Source organism: Limulus polyphemus, unplaced genomic scaffold (genome assembly GCF_000517525.1).
Source record: "Limulus polyphemus unplaced genomic scaffold, Limulus_polyphemus-2.1.2 Scaffold5287, whole genome shotgun sequence".
Lineage (NCBI taxonomy): Eukaryota > Metazoa > Arthropoda > Merostomata > Xiphosura > Limulidae > Limulus > Limulus polyphemus.
This window is the reverse complement of record NW_013670897.1, coordinates 43,105-53,128: the sequence shown is the minus strand read 5'-3', so window position 1 is coordinate 53,128 and position 10,024 is coordinate 43,105. Positions and strand designations below refer to the sequence as shown.

The window sequence follows — 10,024 nt, the reverse complement described above, 5'->3', positions numbered from 1 at the left end:
ACCCACCGCTAACTCTTGGGCTACTCTTTAGCAACGAATAGTGGGATTGACCGTCACATTATAAAGCCCCCAAGGCTGAAAGGGCGAGCATGTTTGGTGAGACGGGGATTCGAACCCGCGACCCTCAGATTGCGAGTCGAACCACCTGGCCATGCAGGGCCCAACATGTAGAAGAGAGCTGCGATGAAACGCATTATAGCAAGAAAGACTAATAAATGCATAAAACCGGCTCGCAAAGTTTCTTCTGCGATTACTAATACAGAATATGAAGTGGAATTTAGAGTAGGTTTTTATTATATGTTAAAGTTGTCAAATTAATTATACACTTTTTCAATAATTTAATATTGGATCAACCATTTGTGGAGTTTTTGAAAAATAGGTTACTGAATAGTTAAACACGGGTTAAACATAATTAAGCTATAGGGTTAAACATATTGAACTGCCTCAGTTGGATCAAACGTGGCAGACGATTTGTCTAACAATGAGAAGTTCAGTTTAATTTACTTATATCTGGCAGTTTTCTTTTGTGGTATTCAGATACACTGATATTCGGTGGTAAACTATCAAATGTTCAAGTTGCTCTTCCAGATTTATAATGCAGAGAATAATTCTGAACACAGACATCAAAGGAAATAGAAGCTAACCAGTGTACAAAAAAAAAAAAAAATATTTTTACATACAGTACAATGTTCGTATAATTTACTGACAGACCAGATTTTAATTTACTAAATAACTCTTTGCCGCTGGGGTAGAAATATTTCCAAATATGTGGTAAGGACTCAGCAAAAGTAAAAGTAGATACTAAAATTTTATGTAAAATCAAAGTACATGCGCCCTATCTTACATTATTTATGTAATAATTTCTAATAAACATATTCAAGGGAGGTGAACCACCAACTCATTCTAACCTAAAACACGGGAACAGGAACAGAGCTAAGCAAATATATGGCAAACGGAACAATAACTGCATTATGTAACCTTTGTCTAAGATAGAGAAGTTACAAGAATGTCGTAACTACCTGCAAAACACCTGATTAAAAAAATTTGGAAATTTAAATTCAACATACAGGAATAAAGTTAAGGAACGGTAAAATATTATATTTTTTTATACATCGTACTTTCTCAGCAAACATATACCTCTCAGATTTTACATGTGATATATATATTTTTACTATTTTGTTTACTTTTTCTGTATAATGTCTGGGATTGGGTAATGTAGAAACTATAGCAACTGAATCAAATGATATTGAAGAATTTAATGGATCAAATCCATTGATTTAATAGTTTTATAAGTTCTCTCATGGCCAGGACTTACGCTTTGTCTGCAGTAAAGTTGAGAAGTTATCTTACTTTTTTATGTGCATCAGAAACTAAAACCAGGAAAATGCACGTTCTGTCAAATTAATTTTTCTAGACGTTACTAACATTATATTTCTTTTTTTTTGTATTTTATTTTCTCGAAAGTTCGAAGTTGTTTTACTGTGCATTTAAAAGCAAAGGATCATTATTTCTCATTCTTATAAAGATGCTCTAGTTTGCATTTTGTTCTGTTTTAAACTCCTTTATTTTACCTCAAGTACATTTCAGTTAGATTATTTGGTATACTGGCTTTACTAATGCAGGAAATGGGGATTTACTGAATCTTCTCATTTTTATTTCATTAATCACATGTGTGTCTTTATTTCTTAACAACATTTTCTCCTCGCTTCACCACAATGATATGCAATCGTTCCTATCTTAAACAAACTTTTAACTGTTTTTCACAAAAGCTTTTTGTAGGTTTGTAGGCACAAATGCTTCTGTCGAGTGAAATATGTTTCTTATTTATATTTCATCATGCATTGCTTTGAAACAGTGAGCTAAAATAAAAGAAAAACTTATTAAATAGACATAATGGTTACAAAAAAGTATCAAAGACAGTATGTGCCATATTAAATGTCTTTCTTTATGCCATATAAATTCATTGCACTAATGGTTTATTAAACTGACTTTTGCTTGTGTATACGATCACGGATAAGTCTGCACTAGTTTAAATGAAGTAACAGCAAGTATATTTTGTGAGCTAATTTTATCATAATAAATGTTCAACAACTGTCAATTTATTTGGACAATTTAAGTGGGACTCAAATATGGAATAAACCAAACGAAGTCCTGTATGTTAAAGGCAGTATAAATGCACAAAGATGTAAATTCAAAGTGTACCAAAATGTACCCAAGGTTCTATGCGAGCAAGTTTTGAACTTTCCCGTTCTATATCAGCAAGTTACTTTGCTCTTCAATACTTTTAGAGTCTTCACGGATCCAGAAGTATGTTCTTCTAGTTACAGAAGAAATGAAATTAAAGCGCTACAACGAGATACATAAAGAATAATACGTTATTACGAAAAAAAAACTGTTGTGTTTCCGCATTATGTATATATCTACATATTTATATATTTTCTTAAGCGAAGTTGAGATTAAACTGGATAGGTGTACCCCCAACGCAGTTTGGGTCTTAATTCCTAAAAAAACCAAGGCACATTACATAATTATGACTTGTGCCCCGGTGTTAGATGTTTGTATTGTGGCTGTGATTTTTTATATTTTTTATGGTTTTTCATGTTCTTATTATTTTCTTGTTTCTTTAAAAATTTTCATCAAATTACATGTATATATATATAGTTTTATTTGTTTGAAGTTAAGCACAAAGCAACACAATGGGCTATCTGTGCTCTGTCCACCACAGGTATCGAAACCGCTGTGCCACTGGGAGGCATATATAGTAAAAGGTTTATTTTGTTCTATTACATTATTCAACAATTTAGAAACACCAATAAAAGTATGGTAATTTCTATTTATAAATTAATATATCACTTGCCTTGTCAATTTGACAATAATATAAGCAGAAATATAGCTTAAGTATTTATAGTATTTTAGTCTAGTTTTATCTCTATGTCATTCTTGTGACATAAATAATGTTCGAACCTTTGTGTTATGTCAATCGAACATGTTAATTATAACCTTATTGTCCATCCCTGTTTGCCTACATAAACAGGTGTTTTAAAAGTTTGACTAGAATTTTTGGATTTTGGAATAATAAAACCTCTAACATCAGAATAAGTTTGCAACTTATTAATTCCTAGAGTAAAACTTAAAGGTTTGAGGTAATAACAAATTAATTCTATTATTTCTATATTGGAAATATTTCATGTTTTGATGGATACTTTATAAACTGTCGCTTACTCTTTAGGAGGAGGTGTGTGAAAACATTGCCAAAGGTATGGCAGTTTTGGGACCAGCAATAACACTCGACACCTTAGTTGAGACACTTGTAATAAGAGTTGGAACTTTTTCAGGTAAATTGCCTTTTTTGAGCACCATGATTTTAGTAAGGAGGTGATGTAGATTTTTTGTAATCTTTTATTATTAATTGATTTTCGAAGTAATATTTGTCTTTTATCATTAATTGTTTGTCGAAATAATATTTAAAAAAATTATAAAAACTACTTTTTTATCTATATGATCAGCGTTTACTTGACAAGTTCATGTGATAAAAAAGATATAATATTTTGTTTTCTTCTTAATATTAATTAAACAATTATATCTGAAATATAAGTCATGGTTTATGTGACGTATGTTTTTAAAATTTCTGTATGAAGTGTTTAACAGATATAGTTTGTTTGGTTAACATCCATTTAAACAGGTATATAAAGAACCACATTTTACTTATGATTGATCTGCATGTGTTTTAACAGCATAGTTAAAACAGATACCTTATTCCCCAATACAATTATATGAAAAAGAGTTAACATATATAATTTATTATTTATTTCGTCCTCTATCTCGACAACTCTTTAAGAAACAAGTCTTGTACGTTTTGAAAGTTAAGCCTGAACTTATATTACAAGTTAGTTGCTTGTGTTTTGATACGAATATCTGAGGCAGGTGTAATATATGAAAATAATAACTTCACAATGGCATAAGAAATGTATTTTGTTTTAATAAATATTGAAATTTGATCATTTATAGCTTATAGTGTTATTTGTGTTTGTTTTTCTAACAGGTGTGAAAAAACTGGAGGAAATTTCTTGTTTTGCTGTTCTCTCTGTTCTTGTTAATTATATTGTCTATATGACATTTTTTCCTGCGTGTCTATCTCTAGTGTTAGAGGTAAGGAAAAGTAAATCGTAAGTTGTTTACCGTTAATATAGCATATATGAAAATAGTGTGTTTTTTTTTTAGTTTTCTGTATAAATTACTAATTTCCACAGCTTCTTTCAACCTAATATATATATATTTATTTTGTGACATTTCAGGCAGAGCCCATAAAAAAGTTTACTTTCTGAACTTCATGTGAGGGAAACATATCAATAGTTATACAAATTCAATAATACCGAAAGTCTAAACTGAATCATTTCTTGAAACAATTTGTACACGTCCATCCTTCTTCACTCTGTAATCTTCACAATTTTTTCTGTCTAACAAAGAATAATTGAATTAAAATGTATATTATTATTTATTTTGCGCAGTGTCAGCATATGGTTTTGTTACAGGCTAAAATTCTCATCTGATATAATATTCAAACATGAAATTAAACTGAACAGATTACATTGCATATAGAATTTTATGCTCACATAATCAAATATTTTTACTTATACTGTTCAGTGAAGAAACCAGCTCAATAAGAAGTTATTTTCATAAGATAATATCCTAAACTTCTGAAAATAATAACAAGCAGCAGATTTAGTATTATTTTTATAGCCATCAAAGCTTATACATATTTTCGGTTTTATGTTTATTTTATTTGTTTCCTTGAAATAAAACATTGTAGTTAAATGATAGTTTATATTTGGGATTTGCGAATGTGCTACCTCGACACTATCATACTCACGTTAATCATTACGATTGTCGGGTTAAATTATGTGTTAACATTAAATTTACCTATAATTTCTTAATAAAGACTTTTTTAACTGTTGTTAAAGTATGTTCATAATTAGTACAGTATTGTACAGGATTGAGTACATTATATTATAACCAAATCAGCAAGTCGTATGACAATCACAACTGGTGGAACGGAATGTATAAGAACTACATTTTAATATTGCTTAGCGTTCCATAAGTAATTTGATGTCACCGAAAATTGATCGCTTTTGGGAAGAGTATGCAAAAGCCCTTTCCAACACAATATATTCATACATTCAGATCATAAAAATATGTCCAGACCAGTGAATTAGAATTTCCAAGACGGAGATATCCCATGTACTTAATTGCACTAAAAAAAGAATATAGATCAACTTGGAGAACCAAGACCATACAAAAAAAGACCTGCAACAAGCCATATCCCAGCCGTGGTCAACATAGTGTGGCATCATGTAAAAGTGAGAATCCACGAACATGAAGTTCAGTCTTAAGAGCTGTCATCGTTGCCCCTGACAACAGTATATAACATAAAAAGAAGAATCTCTGTCTGGAAAAGTGATATAAGTCACGTGTACACAAGTTGTTTACACGACATATCCGTTTATTCGTCGCACACTTCAAGCAGCTTGAGGAAAAAACTAGTATTCATGGTATTCTTTACGTAGACAAAACGATCAACTCGCTGGAGGCAGCGCCTTCTGGTTTTTGTGTAATTGGACTGTTGAAGCTGCGCTGGAAAACTGTCCTTCTCTTATACTAGATGGATTAGGCAGGAAGGATTGGTGTGCTTTGGATATTACAGAGCATGATCGGGCGTGGCGACATGGAATGTAGTGGTGAGGCTCCAAAATAATTTTAATATAATGCACTCAACCCCGTAGAAAAAATAAGAAACAAATGAAAGTCCCGATGAAGACCGTTTTGGCGAAATGTTGACCACTTATTTCTTCTCCCCTTGCAGTTGTTTTAATCTTCTGCGTATTTTCAATACTGTATAAGTTCGTTTTAGTTTATTTTGATATATTGTGTACAGAACTGAGCTTCATTATTGACTTGAGGTTTTCTGATACTATTGATCGCCCTGGTAAGAAACATACTGAAAAAGCTGTTATTCAAGTCTGCTATAAAACGAAATTAGTACTGTTGTACTTTGCACAGGCCTGCGATGGTTTTATTGTCTTGCTTGATATTTGTACATGTTCTATAGTAATTCCTGTACGCTGAATCCGAAAATTATATCCATTTTTCTCCATCACGAACAGATTTTTCACAAAACGTCATATGTACGTTTGCATAAGTGAATCATTTTCATTGAAATCTGGTCACATTTTGTTATATATAAAATGTTGACAACCACTGGCTATAGATTTCTTTAGACCAATTGCGACGTGAGTCCTATCGATCATTCTGGAATCCGAACATAACAAACATAACAATAAAAAATGTTCATTGAGGAAAACGAAATAATAATTTGATCTAAGTAAGAGTTTTTCTTTCCGATTTGTAAAAAAACCTTACGTGATAGATAAAAAAAAAGAATTTTATTTTCAAAATCTGCGTAGCTGAATTATGGAAAATCGATTATTAAAACAAACTTTTATAAAATTTATATTCGCACTAGTGATACCGCCTTATGTGCAACATGAATTTTTGGAATGTAAAATCGAATGTGTTGCCTTGGGTTATATTCAACAAGCGTCTTCAGAGCATCAATATCATTAACTAAACCTTTTTTTATCCTACGTGATGTTTTGTTACTATTATTAGAATCATAGAAGTTCATCTCTAAGGGACATGGTTGGCTTCTTCCTTTCTGACAATTTTGTGTTATCTTTTATCTAGTATTGGACAAAGGCAGACTGCATTCTGGGAAATTCAAACACCCTATTACATTGGATATTGAGAGAAGTATACACTGCATTATTTCAAAAATAACTAAATGTTAATGCTCTTGAACTCATCCCAAAGACGTTAACAACAACAAGCATGATTTTACAAAGCAAATAGTAGAAATATTTCACGCATGGACCTTGAATCCTAAAAGGAATCTTACCAGATGCCCATGAGCAAGTTCCGTAAATGTTGACAAGGTGACTGGTTTTAAGAAGTAGAGTCTCAAGGGTTTGGACCAAGATTTTCTAAATTTTAAATAATGCCAATTTGTTAAGGACTTATGAAAACACTTGCAAGATATGGAATTGTCTAGGATAAAATATAGTTGTCCTATGTTTAGCAATCATACAGTATTTGTTTCGAAGCAACGTGTTGATAATGTAGATACTATAAGTCTATTGGATAAAGTTTTTTCGTCTCTTTAAAAAAGTAATAATTGAAAAATTAACTCCTATGAGCTCAAAGCTTCAAAAATATGAGTTATAAATTCGTCATCAGTATTTCTTTCTAATGAAATCGTGGTGGGCTTATTTTGATCATACTGTAACAGAAAATGTTTTGTAAGAGTTGATTTTGCTTAAAATAGTCAATATAGCACTTTGTGTTTTACGGGAACTGGGAAATTGTCAAGTAAGCTTCTTGTGTATCAGTGAAGGTAAGTTTTTTTTGATATCGTAATAACAATCTATTTGTATCTTATGTTGTAATGACACATTTATTAACAATGTTTAGCAATCAAACAATTTGTATTTTATGATTAATTTTTCACAGCTGAATAGAAATAATGATGAAAATCGCCCTGTTTGGCAACTGAGTCAGTTTCGAAAGGAAGAAGAACAAAAATCTAATCCTGTTCTACGACGTGTTAAAGTTGTTATGGTGAGTGTGTGATATTAAAGTTTACATTGGTACGAACATGTAACAGTTTATTTATAACACATATAAAATTACATGGTTACTTCATGAACTAGTATAACAATAAAACTAACATTTGTTTGTTTTTAATTATGCACAAAGCTACACAAGGGCTATCTGTGCTCTGCCCACCACGGGTATCGAAACCCGGTTTCTAGCGTTGTAAGTCCGCAGACATACCGCTGTGCCACTGGGGGGTCCTCTAACATTTGTAGGACTAACACGTATACATGAACACTGTAGTTAATAACTCCATTATCTACACCACTAATTTTGTTGTTGTTTTTTAGCGCAGAGCTACATGATGAGCTGCTTGCACTATGTTTACCCACCGGTGACACCACTATTCCTGATAAAAACTTCAACATATGCAACACTATAATTAGTAGGAGCAATATATGAAGACTTAAATGAATAAACTAATATCTGTATTCCTAAAACAAATAAATAAACATGTTACTTTGTAAAAGTATTTCTAACACTAACATTAATGTAACACTAGTAATATAAAAATCAATATGTAAGCACAAATACTGGTAAAAAACTATATATGACAATTGCATTAGTAGCCAAAATGTTAATAATAATCATAAGCATAACAGCTTAATTTATAAACCCATAACTTAGATGCACATGTTTTTGTGAGTGTAACAATGATACCGAAAACAGTAACATTCATAAAATCAACTATCTGTGACACTCAAAAAGAAAAACAACGTATTAGTAACATTGGAGTTACTGACAAAAAATAGCTGAGGCCGTGATATTACTCAAATGGACCAGTTGTTTTACTAATACCAATATCTGTAACATACATGAGTGTAAAACTAATACTGAGATAATACTATTAGTAACAACTATATATGTGGCACTAGTATAAGCACGGAGATTAGTGATACCAATATGTGTAACACTGGTCTTAGTACACTCATATTCATAACGGTGATTTTAGCATAACAAAAATATGTAACATTGAAATTAATTGCATTACATTAGTGTGAGTGATATCCATATACATAACTGTTATACTAACAATACCAGTCAATATCTGTGACAGTAAAACTAATGGCATCATATCAGTTTCTATTGTGGTAGAACCAAGGTTGGGTACTTTATATTAAAATTATCTTGAGTCTCACCAAGTCGTTACAATCCAGATTGTCACATCTAGTCATGCTCTGTCTGACGACCATGCTTGAACTGATATGTCATAGAAGCAACTTGTGTATACGTGACTGTGTTCCTTTTTCAGATGGAGATCCTTTTTGGTTATATCGCATAGTGTTGCATTGGTCACTTGTTAAAAGATGCCACACTTTTCTTTATCGTGGTTGGGATATATCTTGTTAGAGATTTCTTTCGGGATGGTGCTGGTGTTCCACGTTGATTCATATTCATTTATTTTCCAATGCTATTAAATATAATAGATATCATCTACTTAAAAATTCGAAATCCCGGATATGAACATATCTTTATAACCTGAGTGTAAAGAGCTTTTCATACCCTTCTCAAAAGCGATCAATTTTCAGTGGCATTGTACGCATACTTAATGGCAAACATCGTCAAAATGTATTTCTGATACACTCTCTTCCACTGCGACTTTATATCGGAATTGGTCGTCACGTGACTTAATGATTTGCATATTCAAAAATAATTTTGATATAATATACTTAACTTTGAGTACATTTATTACAATAATTAGTTTCATCATGTCATGAGCATTCACATTATTGGCAATAATATTATTATGATAGACGACCATACTACTGAGCTGATTTGCTTAAGATGAGCGTGCGTTTATCGTTGGCCTTAATTAAGATATTAAACCAATTTGAATAAGCAATTACCCGTCATACCCATCTTAAGTATTTTGCAAAATAAGTTACTTTGTTTTCGCCTTCATATTAACATGTCCCCCGAAAACAATTTAGAGCAATCAATTGTTTGATCCAATAAAACCTAGTGAATAATTAGGACGTCTAAACTTATGAGTAACATTGAATGCTTTTAATGGTATTATTCTGGCCAGGTGGCTAAGGCGCTCGGCTCGCATTCTGCGGGATGCGGGTTCGAATCCCCGCCAAACCAAACATGTTCTCCCTTTCAGCCGTGGGTGCATTATAATGTGACGGTCATTCCAAGAGTTGGCAGTGAGTGGTTATGACTAGCTAAAATACTTAAATGTACCTTTTCGATACCTCACTACTATAAAGGCTTGGTTTAGTCTCATATTTCATTGGTGGTAGTGTTCAGGATCACTGATAAGGAGTGGAATTCTCCGAAACTAGTCTGGCTCACAGGCACACACCCAATGAAA

The 10,024-nt window shown here is 32.0% G+C and overlaps 1 protein-coding gene across 1 annotated transcript in view; it reads left to right on the top strand.

Moving 5' to 3' along the window:
- The window catches only part of LOC106472382 (3-hydroxy-3-methylglutaryl-coenzyme A reductase-like), a 62,578-nt gene that overhangs the window by 9,699 nt on the left and 42,855 nt on the right, over positions 1-10,024 (top strand). The window contains exons 5-7 of the mRNA XM_013933025.2: positions 3,230-3,335; positions 4,043-4,149; positions 7,564-7,671. Of these exons, the coding sequence (XP_013788479.2) occupies positions 3,230-3,335; positions 4,043-4,149; positions 7,564-7,671 (321 nt within the window). The remainder of the gene's footprint in view (positions 1-3,229; positions 3,336-4,042; positions 4,150-7,563; positions 7,672-10,024) is intronic.